The 27,114-nt window shown below is 38.9% G+C and overlaps 1 protein-coding gene across 1 annotated transcript in view; it reads right to left on the reverse strand.

Moving 5' to 3' along the window:
• Positions 1-27,114, reverse strand: part of TTC6 (tetratricopeptide repeat domain 6) — a 215,175-nt gene that overhangs the window by 104,580 nt on the left and 83,481 nt on the right. Inside the window, exons 4-6 of the mRNA XM_086363463.1 lie at positions 25,722-25,931; positions 19,023-19,156; positions 14,057-14,251 (exon numbers count right to left, since the gene is read on the reverse strand). Of these exons, the coding sequence (XP_086219589.1) occupies positions 14,057-14,251; positions 19,023-19,156; positions 25,722-25,931 (539 nt within the window). The remainder of the gene's footprint in view (positions 1-14,056; positions 14,252-19,022; positions 19,157-25,721; positions 25,932-27,114) is intronic.

Genomic DNA, 27,114 nt, shown 5'->3' on the forward strand with positions numbered 1-27,114 from the left:
ATGGTGAATGCAGCCATGAAATTAAAAAATGCTTGCTCTTTGGAAGAAAAGTTATGACCAACCAAGACAGCATATTAAAAAGCAGAGATTATTAGTTTGCCAACAAAGGTCCAACTAGTCAAAGCTATGGTTTTTCCAGTGGTCATGTACGGATGTGAGAGTTGGACTATAAAGAAAGCTGAGCACAGAAGAATTGATGCTTTTGAACTGTGGTTTGGAGAAGACTCTTGAGAGTCCCTTGGACAGCAAGGAGGTCCAACCAGTCCATCCTAAAGGAAATCAGTCCTGAGTATTCATTGGAAGGACAGATGCTAAAGTTGAAACTCAAATACTTTGGCCTCCTGATGCAAAGAACTGACTCATCTGAAAAGACCCTGATGCTGGGAAAGATTGAAGGCAGGAGAAGAAGAGGATGAGATGGTTGGATGGCATCACTGACTGAATGGACATGAGTGTGAGTAAACTCCGGGAGTTGGTGATGGACAGGGAGGCCTGGCGTGCTGCAGTGCATGTGGTCACAAACAGTAGGACCCGACTGAGCGACCGAACTGAACTGAAGCCAATAACAAAGTGGTCAGGATCATTTATATATTACTGTCTTTTCATATCCCAAATGTGCCTCAAAAGAAAAAGAAAAAAAAGAAGTTCTGGTTGGTTGGAAGGAAAGTGAAAGAGGTCATCGGACATTTTAGACTGCATAGCTAGTTCTGGTAGATATGAACTGCGGATCTTAGTGGAAAGGGTACCCAAGGTTAGCAACTATTCCTGCCTGACAAAAATGAATCATCTGCTTTGAAATTTTTGTCCAAATTTTCCCTGCTTCCTTCTGAATTTCCAGAGAAAAGAACCCGTCTTTTCGAGAGATTCCCCCCTTTGGAGATCACCAATATCTCAGTGGTTCAGACTGAAAATCTCTTCATCTCCAACCTCTCCCTCAGTAATCACTAGTCCTGACTCTTCTCCCTCCAGTGTCTCTCCACCCTATTGCATTCTTCTCTCAATTGAGTCCTGTGATAACATCTTTGCTGTCCCTCACTTCCAAACTTTCCCTCCTCTAATCCATGCTACAGACTGGTACCAAAGTTACTGTCAGTTACCCTCTTCCAAATACTTTAATGACTACACACACACACACAAGCTCCTGGCCTGGCCGTTAGGGTCCTCCACACCCGGGCATCACCTACTTCACCAATTCTACTTCCCTCCCCAGTACCCAGCCCCATCTTTCGCTGCACAAAAGATGCTCTAGATTTCTCCAGGTGTTGCAGGAGAGACAGGGAAACTGAACTACAATAACTACAATATAATGCGGCTCTGGAAACACTGACAATAAGACTTAGGTCTCCACTACTCCATGGGGCCTTTACGAACGTCCCTCTGCCCAGCAAAAACTCGTCTTTGCCTCCCTAGTTTCCCGGTGCATTTGATCTGCAATTTCATTATAGAATCTGCTGCATTTTGTTCTGTGCGTTTTTCACAGCAGATTACACACTAGTTGGGGTGGGGGAAGACTGATTCTTATTCATTTCCTGTCTCCCAGGAATACAGTAGATACTGAATACACATTGTTTAACACTGTGCTTGAAAAATCCCACAGCCAAAGCCAGTCCAGACCGTGTCCTGAGAAAGTGAGAATAATGGGTTGGCATGATGTACTACACTGATCCTCAAGGTGTATTCCCTAACCAGCATCATTAGCACCACATAGGAACTTGTTAGAAATTAAAATTCTTGAGTCCCATCAAAAGGTCTGTGGAGAAGCCCAGCCTTCTGTGTTTTAACCAGCCCTATAGTTAATTCTGACGCACGATAAAGTCTGAGAAGCACTGATGCACTGCAGTCTTTCCCAACAGTCTGATGATAAGAATATTCTGGAGAAATGTCTATTTAGTTCTTTGGCCCATTTTTTGATTGGGTCATTTATTTTTCTGGAATTGAGCTGTAGGAGTTGCTTGTATATTTTTGAGATTAGTTGTTTGTCAGTTGCTTCATTTGCTATTATTTTCTCCCATTCTGAAGGCTGTCTTTTCACCTTGCTTATAGTTTCCTTTGTTGTGCAGAAGCTTTTAAGTTTAGATGGCTAACAAACACATGAAAAGATGCTCAACATCACTCATTATCAGAGAAATGCAAATTAAAACCACTATGAGGTACCATTTCACACCAGTCAGAATGGCTGCAATCCAAAGTCTACAAGCAATAAATGCTGGAGAGGGTGTGGAGAAAAGGGAACTCTCTTACACTGTTGATGGGAATGCAAACTAGTACAGCCACTATGGACAACAGTGTGGAGATTCCTTAAGAAACTGGAAATAGAACTGCCCTATGATCCAGCAATCCCACTGCTGGGCATACACACTGAGGAAACCAGAAGGGAAAGAGACACGTGTACCCCAATGTTCATCGCAGCACTGTTTATAATAGCCAGGACATGGAAGCAACCTAGATGCCCATCAGCAGATGAATGGATAAGAAAGCTGTGGTACATATACACAATGGAGTATTACTCAGCCATTAAAAAGAATACATTTGAATCAGTTCTAATGAGGTGGATGAAACTGGAGCCTATTATACAGAGTGAAGTAAGCCAGAAAGAAAAACACCAATACAGTATACTAACGCATATATATGGAATTTAGAAAGACGGTAACAATAACCCTGTATACGAGACAGCAAAAGACACACTGATGCATAGAACACTCTTTTGGACTCTGTGGGAGAGGGAGAGGGTGGGATGATTTGGGAGAATGGCATTGAAACATGTATAATATCATATATGAAACGAGTCGCCAGTCCAGGTTCGATGCATGATAGTGGATGCTTGGGGCTGGTGCACTGGGACGACCCAGAGGGATGGTATGGGGAGGGAGGAGGGAGGAGGGTTCAGGATGAGGAGCACGTGTATACCTGTGGCAGATTCATTTCGATATTTGGCAAAACCAATACAATAGTGTAAAGTTTAAAAACAAAATAAAATAAAATTAAATTAAAAAAAAAAAAGAATATTCTGGGATGCTTGTCAGATCTATAGCTCCCCAGATACTTCCTCTGGAGATTCTAGTTCAGATGCTTTGGGATAGAGACCAGGATCACTTAAACACTCCAGGGGGTCCTTATCCTCAGGAGAAGCCTAAAAAGCACTGTTACAGTGAGAAAAGCTAGGCTTTGGAATGAAGTTAAAAGCCAGGATTTTAGCTTTAGTTTGGCCTCTTGATGTGCTGTGTTGGGTAAGTCATTTTTCTTTCTTAAGGCTCCGTTTCCTCATCTGTGAAGAGCAACAGTGATGAGATCTTTCAGCATCTAATGCTTAAAAATAATATATGTAACAAGTTTGCACAAAGTTCAGAAAAGTACATTAAGTAGTTGACATTACAATCATTTTTGTTATTATGACTGAGAGGACTGAATGAAGCAAACAAGCCCATCTCTCTCAGATTGAGTTAAACCTCGTTCTCAGTCAACACTGATCTCCCATGGGGCCAGAGATATAAAATGGTGTTCTTATTACAAGTTAGAAGAAGTTTGGAGAACATCTGCTCTAGGCTGTGAGCACTCTTAAAAATCTTCACCCACATCTTTTATGACTTACATAAAAGTGACTGCAGGCTCCATCCTGTGATGGATGGAGGGTTCTCCCTCCAGCAACCCTCTCCCCTCCCTGGAGTAACTCTAACAATGGAGAAGTTATACATCACATCCTCCCTACCCCTTTCTCAGAAAATTCATTGTGCTCCTTGGGGTACTAAGCCTGGGGAGCATTCACAGGATAAAGCTCACAGCCATTTTTATGCAACTCAGAGCAGATGTGTTCAGGGATAGTTTGAGTGTTTATGCAAAAGTTTTGTCAAAGTAATAGTTACATGCAATATTCTATCCCAAATACCATTTCTTAAAGGGACTCATAGCAAGCCATTAAGCTGATTGCACAATCCACTTACTGGGTCGCAATCAACAACTTAGAAAACAGTAACTTAAAAGAATGTTGTTTGAAAAGCAAACTTCTAGGTCTAGAAAAGACTTTAAGAGCTCACCTTCTTGAAGATACTAATCTACAAATAATTTTGCAAAGTCTTTAAAATCTATAGCAGAGATAATGAATATTTTCAATACTTTAAAAAATTCAGGAAATACAGTCTTCAATAAAATAATAAATCTAAAGAAGAATAAGCCAAAGAAGAAAAGGAGTATAACTATGCAGAATCTTTTATATAAATATAATTAGGGAGGGGGAAATTTTATTTTAATCATTGTAACTTCATTGCTACATGCAAACAGTGACATCTGGTGGAATGACATTGCTTTGCTTTCAGACATTTTTGTGTGAAAGTCGCTCAGTTGTGTCGACTCTGCGACCCCATGGAGTGTGACCCCAGGGACTATACAGTCCATGGAATTCTCCAGGTCAGAATACTGGAGTGGGTAGCCATTTCTTTCTCCACGGGATCTTCCCAGCCCAGGGATCGGACCCAGGTCTCCCGCATTGCAGGCGGATTCTCTACCAACTGAGCCACCAAGGAAGCCCAAGAACACTGGAGTGGGTAGCCTATCCCTTCTCCAGTGGATCTTCCCAACTCAGGAATTGAACCGAGGTCTCCTGCATTGCAGGCAGATTCTTTATCAGCTGAGCTGCTAGATGTTGGCAGATAAGAAATCAGGCATATTTCCAAATAAATTTTTTGGAGTTTCCATATAAAAACAAAAATATACTAATCTTATCAAATATTGATAATGTGTACTAACATAAATTTGTCATCCCAATTTATTTTTTAAAGTATGCTTAAGGCTTACTTAGGTATGGGGGCTACTTGTTGAAAATGAGTTAACAAAAATCTAAATGGGATTACTGTTGATCTAGTCCTAACTGCCACCTACTGTGATTTGGGGTGCAAAATTCTGCCTCTGTTTCCTCATCTATAACATGAGATGGTTAGGCAAGGGGAAGGCCAAGGTCTCTTACAGCTCTTATATATGTGCTTCAGTCACATACACCACCAGCGAGATCTCAAATGGGGCTCAGGTCTTATATTCTTTGGTATAATACCTTGGGTCATTGTCTGGATTATGTAGCAAGGAACAAGACCAAGTAAGGGGTGGGGGTAGGCCAGGTCAGGATTGACCTGACCACTGAGGAATGAATGGCAGACAATGCAGGACATGTGATTGGGGGGGAAAGTCAGTCCTAGACACCCACACTGGAAGGACATGTGGAGCAGAAGACAAAATATACTATCCCAAATGCAGAGCTACAGACCACAGCACTGCAACTGACACTGGAAAGGTCTAACATGGGATGATGGCACATTCTAGTGTGGGGGCGGGAGCAACCAGTGACACGGAGTACAAATACAGGTAGTATTCGGTAAGAGCTTTCAGTAATTGAGCAATTAATATCAGAAATGTCCCCTCGGTGAGCAAGGCCCCTGCTTTGGCCCAGGACTCAGAAACAGAACTTCAGGTCCTAAGAAGGAACAAATGATACAAGATAAAATCCCCACCTAATAAGCATAAACCCTACTTTCGAAATTGGGTCATAACAAATCCTGAAAGATGATGCTGTGAAAGTGTGGCACTCAATATGCCAGCAAATTTGGAAAACTCAGCAGTGGCCACAGGACTGGAAAAGTCAGTTTTCATTCCAATCCCAAAGAAAAGCAATGCCAAAGAATGCTCAAACTACCGCACAATTGCACTCATCTCACACGCTAGTAAAGTAATGCTCAAAATTCTCCAAGCCAGGCTTCAGCAATACGTGAACCGTGAACTTCCAGATGTTCAAGCTGGTTTTAGAAAAGGCAGAGGAACCAGAGACCAAATTGCCAACATCCACTGGATCATGGAAAAAGCAAGAGAGTTCCAGAAAAACATCTATTTCTGTTTTATTAACTATGCCAAAGGCTTTGACTGTGTGGATCACAAGTAACTGGAAAATTCTGAAAGAGATGGAAATCCAGACCACCTGACATGCCTCTTTAGAAACCTGTATGCAGGTCAGGAAGCAACAGTTAGAACTGGACATGGAACAACAGACTGGTTCCAAATAGGAAAAGGAGTTCGTCCAGGCTGTATATTGTCACCCTGTTTATTTAACTTATATGCAGAGTACATCATGAAAAACGCTGGACTGGAAGAAGCACAAGCTGGAATCAAGATTGCCGGGAGAAATATCAATAACCTCAGATATGCAGATGACATCACCCTTATGGCAGAAAGTGAAGAGGAACTAAAAAGCCTCTTGATGAAAGTGAAAGAGGAGAGTAAAAAAGTTGGCTTAAAATTCAACATTCAGAAAACGAAGATCATGGCATCTGGTCCCATCACTTCATGGGAAATAGATGGGGAAACAGTGGAAACAGTGTCAGACTTTATTTTTTGGGGCTCCAAAATCACTGCAGATGATGACCGCAGCCATGAAATTAAAAGACGCTTACTCCTTGGAAGGAAAGTTATGACCAACCTAGATAGCATATTGAAAAGCAGAGACATTACTTTGCCAACAAACGTCTGTCTAGTCAAGGCTATGGTTTTCCTGTGGTCATGTATGGATGTAAGAGTTGAACTGTGAAGAAGGCTGAGTGCCGAAGAATTGATGCTTTTGAACTGTGGTGTTGGAGAAGACTCTTGAGAGTCCCTTGGACTGCAAGGAGATCCAACCAGTCCATTCTGAAGGAGATCAGCCCTGGGATTTCTTTGGAAGGAATGATGCTAAAGCTGAAACTCCAGTACTTGGGCCACCTCGTGCGAAGAGTTGACTCATTGGAAAAGACTCTGATGCTGGGAGGGATTGGGGGCAGGAGGAGAAGGGGACGACAGAGGATGAGATGGCTGGATGGCATCACTGACTTGATGGACGTGAGTCTGAGTGAACTCTGGGAGTTGGTGATGGACAGGGAGGCCTGGCGTGCTGTGATTCATGGGGTCACAAAGAGTCAGACACAACTGAGTGACTGAACTGAACTGAACTGAGACCAAATACAGAGCATCAAGAGTGAGTAAAATACGATCCTTCCTACTTTATATCAGGATTGGTTCTGAAAACGAGATGAGAATCAGTATTTGGAATTGAACCATAGAAAAAAAATAAGAGGGATTTTTATAAGGTCACAAAACAGTGAATTTACATATACATATGTGTGTGTGTATGTAAATATATATATAAATAATTCCCTGGGGGTCCAGTGGTTAAGACTCTGCACGCCCAATGCAGGGGGCACGGGTTCGATCCTGGGCCAGGGGAACTAAGCAGAAACTAACACAACATTGTAAGTCAACAATACTCCAAAGAAAATTAATTTAAAAAAAACAGTGTGATATAATGGAAACCACATTTAGGATCAGAGAGACTTGGGTCTGAGTCCTACCTTTTACCAGCTCTATAAATATGAACTGGTCAATCTCTGAACCTCCTTTTCTTCGTTTGGGAAACAGAATGATTTCATCTACTGCATAGAGTGGTTGTTAATAATAAATTATGCAATAAATGCACCTCAATAGACTTTCTACGAGATAATATTCTGTTTTCCATTTAGATATTGCTACCCTACTCAAGATGGGGGGCCAGATAAAATCTTCCTAATGGAAGTACATTTTATATAGTTGATTTGTAAGCTGTAAGTAGTAAAGATAATAAGTCAAAATAATTACTCATATGTCTGCCCTTCAGTTTTAAAATTAAAATCCTCTAAGGATTATAAATGTCAAGATAACATCTTTAATGTATTTTCTGTAAAATGTATGTATAAGTAATATATGTGCATGCACAGAAAAAAAGCCAAGAAGAATCTTTCTACATAGAAAACTCAGTAGGAAAAGGTCGGCTTCTAGTACAACAGTTTTAACAATCACAGATGAAAACCACAGATGCAAAATCTTTCAATCCTGTCCTCTCCCACCTCTAACACCTTTCAAGAATACTACCAAGTGTATCTGATATGACAATAAATGAGTATGAGATGATCCAGCCTACTATAAGAAAATTGATTTCTGATTGGCTTAACTAATATCCAATACTATACAATCTACAAGGGAAATAAGTTAGAAAAAATTAAAAATTAAAGGGCAAAAATATTCCCTTGTAGCTCAGCTGGTAAAGGATCCGCCTACAATGCAGGAGACCTGGGTTCAATCCCTGGGTTGGGAAAATGCCCTGGAGAAGGGAAAGGCTACCCACTCCAGTATTCTGGCCCGGAGAATTCGATGGACTGTATAGTCCATGGGGTCCCAAAGAGTTGGACACAACTTAGCAAATTTCACTTTCATATATCATATAAATAAAGCAAAAATAAGACAAAGTATAATTTCACTTTGTATCAATTTGGTGTAAAATATAAAAGGAAAATAGAAGGATCACAGTTAACAGTTTCCTGAATTTTCCTCCATGCTAAAAATCTGTTTGTCTATAATCACATATCTGTTTATATACTGGGTTCTAACTCCTCTCAGTACACAGAGCTCTAACTTATTCTTCGCCACAGTTCTAATACATCCCATCATTGGGTGCACTATAAAAAGTCTTCCATTGACGGACACTTAAGTTGTTTCCAGCTTTTAGTTATTATAAGGACAATTATGGCCTTTAATCATTTATCTTAGTTAATAATAGTTATCAGCATATAGATCATATATAAAGCTATGGTCCTGAATAAGATCACCTTGAGAGTACAGGCAGAAGAGAAAACAGATCCAAGGATAAGCTTTGGGCACTCCAATGCTTTGAAGTCAAGAGATGAGGAGATACCAGCAAGGGAGACTAAGAAGACATAGAAAAGGAGGCAGGAATCAAGAGAGACTGCAGTCCTGAAGGCCAAGGGATAGGGGTGTTGTAAGGAAGAGCATGTGATCAACTGTGCTAGGTGGTACTGAGAAGTCATGATGAGGACTGTGCTATCTCAAAGCAAATCTGATCATGTCATTTTTCCTCAAAGAATCCTATCACTGGCTTCTCAATACACTGTCAATAAGACTCTCTCCCCCAAGTCCCCACACACATGCTCTCACATACACACAGAGAACATCTCTAAGTCCTACATAATCCTGAACCTTGTGTCCTCTCCTGAATCAATGGTATCACTGCTCTACTGATGGACATCTTTCTACTTCTCAAATGGGTTCCAACTGTCCACCGCACAGACTCTCAAACTTCAGCTTGCATACTGTATTTTTAACAAGCTTCCAGGTGATGGTGATGCTGCTAGTCTGTGAACTATCCTTTGGAGTAGCACGAAACTAAAAAAATTCTTTCCCCTCTTCCGAGCTATCTTCTGTTCATTCCTAGATTTCAATTTAAGTATCATTTGCTTAATCTTCCCCAGATAATTGAAAACATGCTTCTACACACTGTCCATCTGCATATTAACTGTCAAACTCACAATAATTAATTCACCACCTTTCTTCTCTGCTAATCTCCAAATTCCCTGTGGGCAGAGATTGTTTTTTGTGTTTACAGATTCTTAACTGTGTCAGTCAGTCAGTTGTGTCCAATTGTTTGCAATCCCATAGGTGGTAGCCTTCCAGGCTCCTCCGTCCATGGAATTCTCCAGGCAAGAATACTGGAGCAGGTAGCCATTCCCTTTTCCAGGGGACCTTCCCAACCCAGGGATAGAACCTGGGCCTCCTGCACTGCAGGCAGGTTCTTTACCGTCTGAGCCACCAGGGAAGCTCCTCACAGATGCTTACTTAGTGCCTAACTCAAAGCCTGCCACATAGTAAGTACACAAAAAATTTTTTAAACTGATCAATTTAAATGACTATTCAGACCTGTATTTCATGACATAGAAAGATAATTATGGCATAATAAGCTTTAAAAATCAGGTTACAAGACATTATTTACATAGCATTACCCGTTTTGTTCCATATGATTTATTTGCAAACAACAAAGTCCAGAATCATATACTTAAGAAAAGTATTATCTCTGGATGGCAAGATCCTGAGTAATTGTTGTCCTTTTTTGTATTTTATTGCATATTTGTATTTTTATTATTATTTTATAGAAAAATAACAAATGAAATTAAACTTTGACTTCTGACATTTAACCTCTGCTTTTCCAATTTTTGTTGTGATAGTCATGACTGCTATTTTAATGCATGCTATGCTATGCTAAGTCACTTCAGTCGTGTTCGACTCTGTGCGACCCCACAGACGGCAGCCCACCAGGCTCCCCCGTTCCTGGAATTCTCCAGGCAAGAACACTGGAGTGGGTTGCCATTTCCTTCTCCAATGCATGAAAGGGAAAAGTCAAAGTGAAGTCGCTCAGTCATGTCCGACTCTTAGCAACCCCATGGATTGCAGCCTAACAGGGTCCTCCGTCCATGGGATTTTCCAGGCAAGAGTACTGGAGTGGTGTGCCATTGCCTTCTCCGCTAGAACTAACCATCTACACATGTTTTTCTAAAATATGACTAGAAATTTCCCTTGTAATTTGAAGCTCAGTTGAGGGCTAAATTCGGGATCTCTAATCTAAGCACGTCTTACCACCAGAAGCTGGCTATGAGGGGTACCTGACTTGAGAGGGTCATTCTGTGTTTATTGACAGCATTTTTGCCACCCATTCTCTCTTTCTTGATGGTGGGTCAACAAAATATACATGCAATTTTACACAGAAAACTCACTAAAATAGAATGTAAGTCTATAAAAAAACTTGATGACACACTGCAATTTAAGGTATGAAAAGTTGGCATTTCAAATTAGTGAGAAAAAGAGGATTTATTGAATAAACTTATTGTGCAATTAGTCATTTGGAAAGGAAACAATAATGCTTAATATTATCAAATTAATTAAAGATGGATCAAAGATTAAATTTTTTAAAAATAAAGCAATAAAATTACTTGATGAAAATATGAAAAATATATTTAAATTTAAGTGTAGCAAAGCCCTTTCTAAGAATGACACCAAGACTAGAAACACATAAAGGAAACTATTGCCAGTTTTCACTACTTCTGTATTAGTGTAAAACTTCTGTATGGCATAAAGCAGCATAAACAAAACTGAAAGCAAACAACAAAATTTTTAAGGTCTTCATTAATATGACAAATAGTTAAATCTTTAATATAGAAAGGTCACTTATAAATCAATAAGAAAAAGATGAATGATAACAGAAGATAAATTGGTAATTCTCAAAAGGATAAAAACAAATAACCAAGAGACATCTAAGAATATGCTCAATCTTATTAGAAATGAATAAAAGAAATAAATAGATTTTTTTCTACATCAGATTAGGGGAAAAAAATCATGAAAATTGACAATTAATAGTTTGGTCATGTTGAAAGGAAATAAACAATGTCATAAATCGTTGGTAGGGATATAAGATGGTATAACTTTTCCAGAGAGAATTTCAGCAATATCCATTAAAAATTTTTAAACCAAAAAATTTAATAAGTAATTCCATACCAAGGAATTTTCTTAAGCTACAGATTGGTTAAGTTAGCAAATATTATGGAATAATTTAAATGTTCACACATAACCTTGAGTGAAAAATATCAGTCTATAGAATGCCATCTGTGGTTTAAATACATGTATACACAGAAATGTTCACAAGGCTCTTCACCAAAATTCCATGCTATTCACTAAAATTCCATGCTAAGAATCCTAATTCTTAGATGTCTATAAACTTTTCTTTATAATACAGAAACTTTAAACACAAAAAATATGATCAATATGGAGTATTTTTATAGTTCTCATCAAAATTGTTATCTAACAAAATAAACATAAGTTTGAACAATAGATTGCTATTTGAACTAAACTTATGTACCCACACTATCCCATTAAAGTACCTTTGGTGTTTCCCACAAATGACAATTACTATGTGCAAAATTAAGAAAGCATTAAACTGTATAACCACAAGTGTTATGCTTTGTGGTTAACTGTTCCCTGCACAGAAAAACCAAAAAGCCACCAAGTGAAAAGGTATTCATTTTGTGTTCACAATTACCTTTCCTGAGACAACTTATTAGTGCAGAAAAAAATATACATTTCTCTGAACTTGTAGGCTCAGCAGACAGATATATTTTGAAAAGGTTAAGCTATGTTTAGCAAGATAATCCTCAAGAAATGGATGCCAGAGAATTAAATATTCAGTACTTAAATTAACTTCTTATTTGGTACTTAGGAACAAATTGCCAAGAATTACCATCATCAAATAGAACATTTATTGACTCTCTGATAAAAAGAAAGTGAGATCTGCTTGAGGAAAAAAATATTTAGAATTGGAAAGAAATCAGTATTTTTAACACTTTGCAAGAATAATATAAGCTGTGAGTCCTCAAAAAAGGATGCTTGGCTTTCAGAGTACCAATGGAAATGATTCAATATAGTTGTCTCATATCTACTAGACTATGTTTATATGTCTTTATGTCCACTATCTGCTTTAGGCTTTTAAAAGACATTTCAAAGAAGTTATATGGAACTGCTATTGTCTATCAGAGAAACTGAAGCAATTTTGAAATTTCCAAAATCTTCACATAAAATTTTATTCATAAAATTATGAATAATACATAAATCCTTTTTTAAAAAAATATTTTTGCCTAAACAGAAAACAAACATGTGAATGACCTTCCTTGGGGGATTCATATTGAATGGCACTGTGATTACTAAACACACGGAAACCAGAAGACTTCAAATCTTAAAAGAAGGCAGTAAAGTGTTACAATCTTGACCAAAAGTAAAGTTTGAGGAAACTGGATCAGAATAAAGCATGTGAGAGTAAGTTACTAATAATTTTTTTAGTAGTAAAATTAAAAGTGATCTTTTAAAATATGATCTAGATTAGTTAAAATATAACACTAAGAACATATCTATTTAAATTTAACTTAATATTTAATATTTTAGTATTTTAAAAACATACAGGGTGCCCAGCCTGCTGCTCTGTGACAACCTAGAGGGGTGGAGTGGGTGGCAGAGGGAGGCTCAACAGGGAGGAGATACACTTGTAATTATGACTGATTCATGTTGATGTACAGCAGAGACCATCACAAAACTGTAAAACAATTATCCTCCAATAAAAAAAATTAATGCCAAAAAAAATGCATTACAGATGATTTTTCAGGATTCCTACCAGCTCTTTTGAAAGACAAGAGACTTTAGAGTATGCATTCTCTGTATGCAGGTGCTATCACCCTCGAGGGAGTGAAAATTAGTGGCTGAGGAGGCAGGGGATAATAAAAGTTTACTCTTTCTATGTATAAGGTACAGATACACACACAATACCACAGACAGATATACAATATATCTAGAGCATTATAATTTAATGCGGAGGGGAAATTAGGGTGGGGAGCAGTTTAAAAAGCCTTCTTAAGGGGGTGACAATGAAAAAACATTTTTGAGAAAAATTAGGGTAAACAAATCTGGATTCTAATCACTATTTAGAGGTAAGTTACCTGATATTATAAAGCCTAAGTTTCTTCATGAATAAAATGGAAATTATGACTTCTTCTTATGATTGAAGGAAAAAATGCAAAGCACAGAGCATAGTACAAGGAATATAGTTCACATTAAGTAAATGTTAGCCCCCTTCCCTTTTCTTTTCCCATTTGAGGATGCCATAAGTTATATACTCACCATAAAAGAATACTCATATTCCAAAGGAAACTGAGACACAAGGAGAAATGGAAAAGGTTCCAGTAGATACGACTTTTGTACATGATCCCTGGACCCAAGAATGCCCAATGATGAGGAAATCTCAAAACTGCCTTCAACTCTCAAATCTGCGATGTTTAGTTGTATAAGCCAGGCAAAGTTGCTTGGTTCTCATGAGCTTCAATTTCTACATCTGTACTCCACCGAGTTGTTACAAAGAACAAATGAGGCCATGCGTATGACACTCTTTGGGAACTATAAACTGTTCAACGAAATTTGCCTTCTGGTTCATGTCAATAACAGGAGATGAAGATACTGACCTAGACTGTGTACATACGGCGAAGGAACAGAAAGGCCCAGAACCCAACTTCTCCTTTCTAGCACCCAAGAACAGAAGCAGGTCTTCAGAATCTAAGCCTCCAAGGCAGAAATTCTTTGGCTAAATTCTTTTAAATCTAGTTTAAGACAAAATTAACAGTGGAATTCTCACCTATCTCTTTGCTCCTCGTCTGTATAGTGATCATCTAACAAAGAGGTGCCGAATACTCCAAGCACGGTATCGTGACCTTTCTTGTCGGCTGTGTGATACACTCGAGAGCCCACGCGCAAGTCAACGGGCAGCTCTTTGGCTGGGATGGTGGCGCACAGGTTGTGAAGGGTCCAGGTGGAGTAGTCTTCTGGAAATCTGCCGCAGAGGTAAGAAATTAGGCCTCTTTTTTTTTTTTTATCATTTTCTGCTTTTTTAGATACAAAATATATTTACACTGTCAGTTTAGTTCAGGCTCTACAAAAGACATGTACACGTGGTAGATCACATTTAAAACTATTACAGTGGTTTATAAAAAGTTTACTATTACAACCTCAGGCCATTGACCAGATCTTTAGTCATATATATCCAACTGCCTGCCGAAGATCTCAACCTGTATTTTCTACAGGTATCTCAGAATCAACAAGTCTAAAAGCTAACTCATTATTATTATCCCACTCCCACCCAAATCTCTTCTCTCCTGAACTCTGCAACTCACTCAGTGACACCATAACCTTTAGCCATTATACATTACTTCATTGCTACTCTGCTCAAATGCTTTATATCGCTGAAGAAGTTCAACAACACAGTACATTATCCATTAACTAGCATCAGTGGAAATCTGGGTCTCTCTAAGTTAACAAAGCATCTTCTTTCCCATTATGCAGTTAATAGAACTTGCTTCTCTCCTGCCTTTCCAAAACAGAAAAGAGGTCATGAAGATCTAATTTCTTAATACCCACTCTCACTTGCCATGCCATTCAATCAACAAATCCTTTTTGACCACCTATGACGTACCAGACTTTGTACTAACCAATCTATACACATCATCTCTAACTTCTATAATGAAACTATGTGGGAGGTATTATTATCATTATTAGCCTTATTTTGGAGCAGGCTTGTTTTGGATAGGTTGCAAAATTACCTAGTGGTCACTGGATCTAAAAAAAGTGTTGCTAATTATGAGTCAAATTTCTTTCCTATTAATGCCTATTAATGACCTCTGAGGAGGAAATGGCCATTAGCCAGTACAACTCCATCCCCACCTCCTACTAATGTTATACTCTTACATTACCCAAACAATGGCCTTTTCATCAAATCAAATGAACTTTAGACCTTTCGATTATGGACCTCCAAGCCACAGCTGGCAATACTGATGACCCTTCTTCCTCTCTGAGCTTTGTTAAGCCTGCACCATCCCAGCTCTCCATCTACCTTTCAAATTCATTATAACTTGACTTAGTCACTGGCTTTTCTTTCACCATCTTCTGAACTGGGTATGGCTTCCAAAGTTGAACTACTCTTTCTGCACTGGAAAAATCATCTTCAGTATTTCAACCCTTCCCTCTGTGCTGAGTTCCCAAGTCCCATCTCTGCTATCACTATCTCACCGAGATTCCTCATCTTCAACATACAAAGCACTGGAGCCATCTTTGTCTCTGCCCTTCACCTGCTCAGCCAATGAAAAACTGAGCGTCTCCCTTGAACAGAGTTCTTCCCGTGTGCTCCTTCTCCCCCTTACTTCCACCACACTCCAGTCCAAGCCCTTATCACCTCCCCTGAAGAGCAAAGTCTGTCACTTGGATTCAGCCCTGCACCCTCTGTCTCCTCCCCCTTCCATGCATGCTTGCCTGTGTGCTCAGTTGCCCAGTCATATCTGATTCTTTGGGACCCCCCAGACTGTGGCCCATGGAATTTTCCAGGCAAGAATACTGGAGTGGGTTGCCATTTGCTATTCCACCTCCTTCCAAACATCCTGCAAAATTCTAGCACACAGATCTTTAAGTACTCCTCTCCCCAGTACAATGGCTTTTTTTGTTGCTTGCTGCATGCAACAATTTCCTCTAAGTTTCAAGGCTCCTAGCATCTGGCCCTACTTTAAGCATAGTGGTTAAGAATGCCTCTGTTCAAATCCTGTTTAAAGTTAACACTTGGCAATAAGCAAATCAATTAATTTCATTATACCTCAGTAAGTTGAGAATAATAACATTCGGTTAAGATGGTAATTACAACATTAGTGCATCCTGAGTAAAGTTGCTTCAAGAAAGAAAGGAATGAATGCATTTAAAGCATATGTGCCATCTCATATGGCAGATGCTGTCTCCAGGACAATTCATAGGGCCAGAAAGACCTCTCAGTTCTTTAAGTTATAGATATATTGCCTAACTTTTTATCTGCTTTCCTGGTGTCTCAGACAGTAAAGAATCTGCCTGCAATGTGGGAGACCCAGGTTCAATCCCTGGGTCAGGAATATCCCCTGGAGAAGGGAATTGCTACCCACTCCAAGTATTCTTGCCTGGAGAATCTCATGGACAGAGGAGGCTGATGGGCTATAGTCCAAGAGGATGCAAAGAGCTGGACATGACTGAGTGACCAACACTTTCACTTTTTCAAATATTCTTCAAATAATACTTCAAGGACAAATTTATCTGCAAACTTTACTTTCTTTTTCTTTCTTACAAATATCTCTTTTCATACATTGCCCTATTCCTGTCCCACCCAATCTGACCCTTTATGTAATGGGTTAATGCAGATCTACCCACTGACCATTCCATGAGCCTGGATAGTAGCATAGTATAAATAGTTAGCTGGGCCTGCATCAGAAGCCTAGTTCTAACACTTGGAAATGCTACTACTGGCCTCTCTGAAGGTCTTCTGCAAAATTAAAGCAAAAATTCTTAACCCCTACCTTATAAAAAAATTGATAACAGTAACACTTCTTGGTCTCTGGAACTCTGTTTACTGCTGTGACTAATTTGCACTGCACGACACCTAACCCATTGCTAGGCATCACATGTACATTATTGAATCACTAATAGAGAGTAGTTTATGTCATTTCCAAAACAGTATGTGGCCCAACAAAAACAGGACATGAAATGTGTACATGTTTAAGTGGCAGAGGAAAAGAGAGGTAAATCTAAGTGTTTGGAAATGCCTGGGACAAAAAAATGTAACTCGGGGAGTGAAAATGGATCTCCAAGAAGCCGAGGATCTCTAAGAAACTCAGGGTTCTGAAGAAAGGACTGGGAAAAAGAGAGAGTAAAAGGTGGGTTCTGATGTCATGCTCACCTACATCTTCATTCTATCTGGGACAGGTCTTGGCTAGTGGAATGTTCTTGAGATTACTTCACAGATTTTTTTTTTTTTTTTTTACTTAAAAAAGCATCAGAACCAATCTGAATTCCTATGTTTCCTTCATGTTTTTAATAATATAGATCTGCAAGTGAATCTCCCTTGGTTATTGAGCTAAAAAACACTATGTTTTCAAGAGATGGCTGAATTTCTAAGAAAACAATTCAATTGGGAAGCTAGTCATTGGTGAGAAAAGTTAGGTAAAAAATTGATTAAGGAAAAAAGAGCAGTGAATAAAAGATTTTCCAAAATTCTCTTCTATTCATATAAACTTTTTAAATACCAGATTTTTATTCCTCTGCATCACATTCTTAGTTCTTTATAATGGAGATTTCTAATTTCAGTTTTAATGAATTAACACAGTCCTATATATATATATATATCAAAAAGATCTACAAATATTTTTGGCATGCTCAAGAAAGGCTGTGTGTTTTTACAGCACACTCTCCTTTAACAGGACTATTTGTCATTCTTTGAAACACTAAGACATAAAAAAGAAAAGACTCTGCCTCTGTGTGTGGCCACACTACTTTGCCTAATGCACTAAATGCAAGGTTTTTTAGGGAAAAAAAATCAAGAAGTTTCTGCTTCATTGATAATCTGACAGTAACTATTTATTGAAGGTAAAATACTTGTTGTCTGCTGTCACTATTTGTTTTAATACATAATCTTGCTAACTAAATGAGCTTAAAGCAATGCAGATAAGCAATGGCATGTCAGGGTCACTTAAATGCCAATTTGACTCTTTCATAAACTTTGGAATTCTTTTCCTGTGAGTCTACTCCCAGCTACTAAATTGTGAGTATTATCCATTTACAAAGTTTAGGCTGGCCATAAAAAGGTTGTCTTCCATGTCCTGCACACCTTTCAGTGCCCTAAGCAACAACAAAAGCTAATAATTAAAGCTTCTTTAAGCCCCCCATAAAGAGTTAAATGAAGAAGAACCTAGAACCAACCAACCCATAAAAACCTAGTGGAAAAATAAGGAGAAAATAAGTTTCATCAAGATGACTGACAAAAGATAAACCATAAACCTAAATTGCATTTACACACTATTATTCAAAATTGTGGTTGCACTCCTGTGTAATAAGAAACCCTACTGAAAGTATGTGAAGGGTGGGAATGAAATATAAAATTATAGTAGAGAAAAGTAAGGCCATCTAAATTTCCAAATCGAGAAGGAAATGGCAACCCACTCCAGTATTCTTGCCTGGAAAAGTCCATGGACAGAGGAGCCTGGCGGGTTGGAGTCCATGGGGTTACATGACTGAGCATGTGTGCATGAGGGTGGAGGTTGATGGGTTGGTAGCAATAAACTGGTAGAACTAAAAAAAAATAAATTTCCAAATCGACTGTCCTATGGATATTTTGTGGGGGGTTGTCTTTTATTTTATCATAACAAAATTAACCAATATAATGAACAGTTAATCCAAATTAGGCACTTCAGTGACCAAAAATATCAAGTCTCACATGTTAACATGAAATTCTTTTTTGTCTCTCAAAGAGTTATTTTTATTCTAGCTGTTGCTTTGTCATTACTAAGTACACTGATCCAAAAAAAAAAAGTAGAAAGAAGTGTGGACTACAATATATATATATATATATATATATATATATATATATATATATATCCTACTGTACCAGCTGCCCCCAACTCTTCCTGTGAGAAGGTTTAAGTTGGATCTCATACGTGAATTTCTAAAACATTTAATCTTCCTTTACAAACACAGTTTCAGGTATAAGTACTACTGAATAATTTCTCTTCAGACAATAAAATTTGTATAGTTAAGGAAGTTACTTTTTTTTAGGTAGTTTTTGATCACACATGGGTTTTGAAATCTTTTTTGGTCTCTGTGGTATAACTCCAAATTTACTTTTTCGCCTTCGCTTAACTTCTTTTCCTTTGATTTGCAACAATTCTGATGATTTCACCTTGGAAAAAACATAAAGTGTGCTGTTAAGGAAAGTTAGATCTTTCATATTTGATGTTCCATGTTATTTTTCAACTCCTAATTTCTATGTATATTTTAGAATATAAATCCTAAAGGAGGTGTTGATATTTTCCTCTAAATTTTCTCCTAAATTTTATAACACATAATTTTATACCTTCACAGCAATAAAAATATTAGTACCATAATTATTTATAATAGTCTATTTGTTGCCTTAAAACTATTAAAGAAAAAATATAAGATTTTTCCCTTCATAAATCTACTCTTCTTGATTAGTATTTTTAATAAAACTTACCTTCAGCCCCAAAGTTGGTCATGACTAGTGCTTGCAAGCACAAGCCAAAATGAACTTTAATGCTTTCTAGAACTATTTTGAGTAAGGTTTACCAATTTATACTTCTTACAGGTATCCTGTTTTCTGTTTCTACTACTTGGGAAAAGTCAAATGCATTTCTGTCTCCTAAACAATTGCCTTTTTAATCATTATAGATATTAGGAATGTTGTTTTCCTAGTTTCCTTAGGAAATTTGCAGAATTCATGGCAGTAGTTCATTTAAAGATACTTTTCTCTGTAGGTTGCTCTGTACTTTTTGGAGACTAGATTTCAGGAAGAAAGCAGGGAGGTTTTCCTTGAGGAAAGCAGAGAATGACTGAATAAGTAGGAAGAGGCCAGGTAAGGGAGGTCCTTATAAATTAGGTAGAGGGTTTGGGCTCGCTGCAGCCTTAAGGAGAGAGCTATTGCAATGTCTTGGTAAGGAAATGATAATGAATAAGGGAAATTCAGAGTAAGGGGTATACCATCTCACCACCAAGTTCATGTTTGAATTTCCTCTATAGTGTCTCCACCACAGGCCATCCATCCTGACTTGAAAATGGGGAGGGAAATGATGATGAACAGGGAAAACTCAGAGGATGGGGTATTCTATCTCACATCAAGTTCGTGTCCGAATTTCCTCTACAGCGTCTCCACCAAAGGCCATCCATCCTGATTCGAACATGATCAGCAACAGAGGACTCAGAGTCATCTTTGAAATTCTTCCAGGTGTTAGAAATTTTGTGTATTATTATTATTGAGCCTACAACTTTCATCTACCAGTCTCAATTCAATCCTCGGGATCATACAGGCATAATCTGGCTCTCTTCCACGTGACAGACAAATATTTGAACAGAGTTGACTCCCCTGGGCCTGCTTTCCCACCTCCCACCCCCTGACCACTACCACCCCGCCGCAATAAGCATCCCCAGTCCCTCCGACTCTACCTCACATGACATTTTTTTGAAATACTCTTCTTTGTCATCCTGAGTACTTTCTTCCAAACGGTCTCCAATTTGTCAGTATCTCTCCTGGGGCTGGACTCCCAGGTCTGAACACAGTATTTGAGGTGCGATGTGATCAAATCTGAGGGCTTTCCAGGTGGCACTAGGGGTAAAGAACCACCTGCCAATGCAGGAGACATAAGAGACATGGGTTCAATTTCTGGGTTGGAAAGGTGCCCTGGAGGAGGGCATGGCAAGCCACTCCAGAGAATCCCTGGAGAATTCTACAGACGGAGGAGCCTGGAGGGCTACAGTCCATAGTATCGCAGAAAGTGAGACATGACTGAAGTGACTTAGCACAGCACATGCACGTGATCAGATCCACTAGGAGAAAGATGATCTTCTTTTAGGGTAATTGTAAATCAATGCAAATTATGATCACATGTATCTTCCTATCGCAAAACTGAATCATAACTTAAAACCCTGAAACCTTTTCCATATTCGCTCTAAGTCATGCCATCCCATAGCTACAAACTTAGTTTGTGGAGTCAAGGAAACAATCATACATACATTTATCCCAATTAAATTGCATCTGAGCAAGCAAATATTACCAGTCACATTTTGGACATTATCTGCAAATCTAATCAGTAAGTCTTCCATATTCTCACCCAAATTATTAAAAAATATGCTGAATTAGACACAACCCTATGACAGTCCTGGAGAAGGCAATGGCACCTCACTCCAGTACTCTTGCCTGGAAAATCCCATGGACGGAGGAGCCTGGAAGGCTGCAGTCCATGGGGTCGCTAAGAGTCAGATACGACTGAGCGACTTCCCTTTCACTTTTCACTTTCATGCATTGGAGAAGGAAATGGCAACCCACTCCAGTGTTCTTGCCTGGAGAATCCCAGGGACGGGGGAGCCTGGTGGGCTGCCGTCTATGGGGTCGCACAGAGTCGGACACAACTGAAGCGACTTAGCAGCAGCAGCAGCAGCAGCAGCAGCTATGACAGTTCATTAGGGACTTCCATGACTAATTGTGCATCCTTCACATAACTACTCATAAGTCTACCTGGCAGTTCACCAAGTTGTAGTCTTGTCTTCAAAACTGTCATCAGGAGGCTAAATGGATTGTTGAAATCCAAAGGAGAGTAACAATAACTAACATTTATTGAGCTTTCTGATGTGCTGGGCTCTTCCCCATGATACTCTTGTGTTGACCCCCAGGTATGACACTTTTCTTATGTTCAGTCTAGTAATTCTCAAAAAATAATAGTAATAATAATAAGGTTGTTCTTCCATGGCTTGCCTTTAGGGAACCCATACTGGCTCCTTTTTATAAGGGTTCAAACACAATTATTTTAATGATTCATTTAATCATTTCAGATCTTTATCCAAGATCAGTGCATACACTGCAGAAACCATAACTCTTATCATTAAAAAAAAAAAACCTCAAGATTTGCAGTTGCCTGTTTCCAGGTTCCTAGCACCTCTCCCACGACAACAGCTCCTCAAAGCTGCTGCTGACAGAGGCACAGCAGGCTTAAACCCATCTCTCTGAGCCAACAGGATCAGATATCCAAGTTAACTCTTGAAATCTTTCTACCCATCTTGGGCTTCAAGTTTCTTTTATTAATTCTTTCTTCTTTCTAAACTAAGGATCATTCTCCTTGTCAGATTTAAGAGAAGCAAAGTACAATTTTATCAGCTTCCCTTTCTCTTTGACTTAGCTCTGTTTATTTAAAACCTCAACCTTTTCCCAAAAATAAATTAAGACTGCTCTGTCATCTGTTGTCATCACTCTATTCATCCGTAATGACAAGGTTATCCTTCCTTTTTTCTCTCTTTGCTCCAAAACTAACACCAAAAAAAAATACTTTCTTGTTCTTTGCATTATTCACAGGCCTCAACCCATTTTGGATCTTAGCCCTCCTGATATAATTGTTATAGCCACATGCCACTTTTATGTTTATCTATGGATATTTCTTCTTTCATTTTCTGTGTATTTTTAAAACTCTGAATGCAATAGATCACTCAAAATTGTTTTGTAAAAATTGGGGAGAATTTGGGGTATGCCACATCCCTGAAACTTCCTTCTATTTAGAATTTTGAGATACATGCTATCTATCTATATATATATTTTTTTTATTTTTACAAACTTTTGATCTTTTCCTTCCTAAAATGTTCAATGATCCGCTCACAGGTTCTTCTGTCATTTCTTCAGAGTCACTATTATCTAATTTCTTTTTGTTGGGCATGGCTCAGATCAGAGTCCTCAATCTTTACTATACTAATAAGCTTCTAAGGGTAGAAATGGTCAGTAAAGTAAGAACTGATTAAATTCTCCCCCCTCCCCTTTTTTTTTTCTTTTTGGCTGAATGAGACCATCTGGCATGTAGTTGAGCAGTGCAAATCCTGCATTGTTCCTTTATCACAGCTCCAGCCTACTTCTCTGAGCAATGTAGAAGAGGTTTCCTTGTGTCCCCAGTCCGGCCTGGCTGGCTGGAGTATACTGTTCCTCATTCCTGTGCCAGAGATGCTGGAGACTAACTTTATGGCCTCAGATGTCCCAACAGGGTAAAGTTCATGGAGACTAACTGACCTTGAGATGTTATCACAAATAAAAGGAATACAAGGTGAAGATTTGGTGGGATGAGTCAGAAAACTTCCAGCTATCTTTTCTCTGGCCTTTCTGATGTGTCCCACGACAATAAACCATCAAAGTCTTATCAGACATTCTCTTCTCCTCCTTTTGAAAGACTTCTGGTTTCAGGTTAGAACCCTCTGAATCTGTGCTCTCAGTCTCTCTCATCAAACCGTTCCTCCCAGTTCAGCGAGGGACACTCTGGCCATAGTCATTTTCGCCACTCTGAGTCTGTGTTCTTGTATTTCACCAGGTACCTGTTAACTGTTGTTATGAATGGGTAGCACTGCAAAGAGGCAAAGAGTGAAGGCTCCAGAATTAGACCACCTCAGCTCAAGTCTTACCTCTGCAACTTAGCCATATGGTTGTAAAGGGAAACCTATTTCTCTTCTCCATGACTCAGTTTTTTCAACTCTAAAATGAGAGTCATCTAATAGGGTTGTTAGAAGAAAAAAGATAACGTGTAAAACACTTAGCAAAGTGGCCGGAACATGATAAACACTCAGTAAACTCTAGTTACCTTGGGAAATGAGTGTTTTTACCAAAAACAAATAATTTTTCACATTTTTTCATGACATTTAATAGCAGCCACAGCAAATCAAAAGAATGAACATTATGGAACTTTTTTCAATGCAAGATTTAAATTCTTCACAGGTCATGGTGGTGAAATCATTGTCCAAAAAATCTATTTCATTCTTTGACACACTTACTAATTAACCATTTGCCCCTCATGCCACATTTTATTTCCAAAGTCCAAATTTTCAGGTGGGAGAATAGGTAAAAAACATTACCTGTGACCACCAGCCAAATGGTTTTTCGGCAAGACATCATCATTTTTAAAGATGCCTTTTAAGTTCTCCACACCTAGAAGGTATCAGCCTAACATAGGGTAGTTATCATTGAGAGGGCTCACTCAGCCTTGGCAGGCTTCACTTCATACACCCAGTGTGAGCTTAGGAAGACAGCATGATGTATGATAAAGTCAGTCACCAATCATAAGACAGCATGATATATGATAAAGTCAGACACCAATCATAGCAGCTAAGTCCCTTCCCCCTGACAGCAGTGGCAGATTTTCTCTGGTCACCTATTACTTGTGGATTTTCCTTATTATTTATTATTGCAGGAAGATCCAGATGCTAATATCATGCCAGATGACCCTAAGAAAATAGGACTTGAGAAATGAATAAAAGGCAAAAGGCAATGGTACTAATCCAGAGAGAAGGTCAACTGGAAAAGAGAAGAAAAAGGTTATAAGCAATTATGTTTAGGAGGAATCTAGGCCTTGGAGACTGATTATTTTGTGAAAGGCAAGAAGACAGTAAGGTCACAGAAAAATCTAAGGTTTCAGCGTTGGGTGTTTGGGGCAAAAGTTAAAGAACTGGCAACGGCCAGTAGACTTGGGTGATGCACAGTAGCAGGATCATGGTCGTTGGTGGGGACAGAGGAGCCCAGAAGGAGAGGGATTGACTAAAGGGAGTGTTTATCCAAGAAGGGGCCTCCATCTGAATCAGAGAAGACTGCACGAGATAATATCAAGATAACACGCTGCGGTTTATGAAAAAGTGGCTTTTTAAAAAAATCCTAGGCACGGCACCCCACTCCAGTACTCTTGCCTGGAAAATCCCATGGGCAGAGGAGCCTGGTGGGCTGCAGTCCATGGGGTCGCTAGGAGTCGGACACGACTGAGCGACTTCACTTTCATGCATTGGAGAAGGAAATAGCAACCCACTCCAGTATTCTTGCCTGGAGAATCCCAGGGATGGGGGAGCCTGGTGGGCTGCCGTCTATGGGGTTGCACAGAGTCGGACATGACTGAAGTGACTTAGCAGTAGCAGTAGCAATAATAATATATCTATTCTTAAATGTGCTAAGCTACTTCAGTCATGTCTGACTCTTTGAAACCCCATGGACTGTAGCCCACCAGGCTCCTCTGTCCATGGGATTCTCCAGGCAAGAATACTGGAGTGGGTTGCCATCTCCTTCTCCAGGGAGTCTTCCTGATCCAGGGATAGAAGCCACGTCTTTTATGTCTCCTGCACTGGCAGGCAGGTTCTTCACCACGAGCGCCACCTGGGAAGTCCAAGGCTTATTATTAATTATCTAATCTTAAATAAGCTCAAATTCCTAAATAACTCATTTATTTAAATCAAAAAATAACTCAAGGAAACACACCAAGCAAATAATAATAAGGCAATACACAAATGTGGTAAAATAATGAAAATCATGCATAAATAAAATAGAATAAAATTATAGATAAAATAAAATTCTCACAGTAGAAAAAGACACAGAGAGTAGAAGAAACCTAAATGGAGCACAGGTTACAAAATTCACCCAGTCCTGATCCCCGGGCTACAGTTCTTGACTCTGTCAAGATGGTAACAAGATGACATTTGGTCAGTTTCTGAAAGCCCCAAGGTTCTTTTATTCCTTAAAACTTTTTCTTTTCTTCCAGAGCTGCAATTAGGTCTGAGACTAAAAGTTTGTAAAAAACAGAAGTCCTTTTTTCCCAGACAAGCAACTTCACGTGAAAGGCCGTTTTTCAGGATGAACCCTCTCACAAACCTTGGCCCATGCTGAGCCACATCTTCACACTTAAACGTTCTCAACTCTCACAACTTTGTTTCCAACGTAAGTAGTGCTTTACCTTTAGAGATATCCGCTTGGCTATTTTTGAATCACCTATGGGCTGTGCGCCTTCCAAAGGCTTACTTGATTCACTTGCTGACTGAACTTCTGAAGCTTCCTGAGGTTTAAATAATATGCTTTCTGCATCTGAGGTTCCCCATTCCAATACATCCTCTTGTTCAATCTGGAAAATACTTGATACAGTTTCGGGAAGCTTCTCAAGCACATTCTGTTGGGAAACATAAATGCACAAACTTGCTTTTTTATTGGCCCTTCCAAAGTTTTAAGTTATGCAATGTTTTCTCTCTGACAACAAACTGAGTATGAAAAATGCATGATTGAAATTAAGCAGAAATAATAAACTTCCTCTGAAAGACTGAGGAAGAGAAACTCACACTGGACTTAAGAAAAATGTGAAGCTTGGCAAATTATTTTCCTTGGCCCTTGTCTCAAAACATATTGCTACCCCACCCGTATGATGCAACAACTCTAAGGAAATAATAAGACTCTAGTCTTACCCTGATTCTTCCCCACACTTAGACAGAATCAAGCCCATTGAAATATCCAACCTCTCCCCAATCTGAGGTTCTTTCATCCTAAACAATGAGATTCCTGCTAGCCAAATGCTCTTGTAGAAGCATGACTTCAGTCTCTCAGAGAAGGGTTCACCCAGAGCCCCAAGAAGACCACCCAGACACCCCAGCTCCATGCCAAGCCCTAATGAAAAAACAAAATATCATTCCTACACCTGTTTTGTGTTTCTTAAAAACATCTCACTTAATATCTACCTCACTGAGCCTCAAAGAAAGTACCTCTATAGACATATTTTGGGTATTATCCAATTTTAAACCAAGATTATTGGGGATTATGAGCACTGCCTCAAATTAACAGATGATAAAACCAGTCTGATTTACACAGAATCTGAATTTTATAGAATGACTTGAAAACGCAATTGTATCCCTTTTCTCTCTGACATACTCATTTGATAATAAGTAAGTTCAATTCAGTTCAGTCACTCAGTCGTGTCTGACTCTGCAGCCCCATGGACTGCAACACACCAGGCCTCCCTGTTCACCACTAACTCCTGGAGTCTGCTCAAACTCATGCCCATCGAGTCAGTGATGCCGTCCAACCATCTCATTCTCTGTAGTCCAAATAAGGGGTAAAGATGGTGAATAGTACCAAATACTCTTTAAGTTTCTTTATTATGCAATAAAGGATAGCAAAACAAAGAAATGTACTTTTGTGAAACATAACTTTAATCTGGAGCTCATGTTTTTACAAAGCTACTCAGTGGTACTGGAGAAAGAGTAAGAGCTTTGTATCCATGTAGGACTTAATTCAAATCCTGGATCTATTAACAGATGTGTAATCTCGGTCAAATTATTTAACCCTTTTTAACCTCATCTTCC

This window comes from Bos grunniens, chromosome 21 (assembly GCF_055505025.1).
Source record: "Bos grunniens cultivar Pamir isolate PY7600 chromosome 21, Bosgru_T2T1.0, whole genome shotgun sequence".
NCBI lineage: Eukaryota > Metazoa > Chordata > Mammalia > Artiodactyla > Bovidae > Bos > Bos grunniens.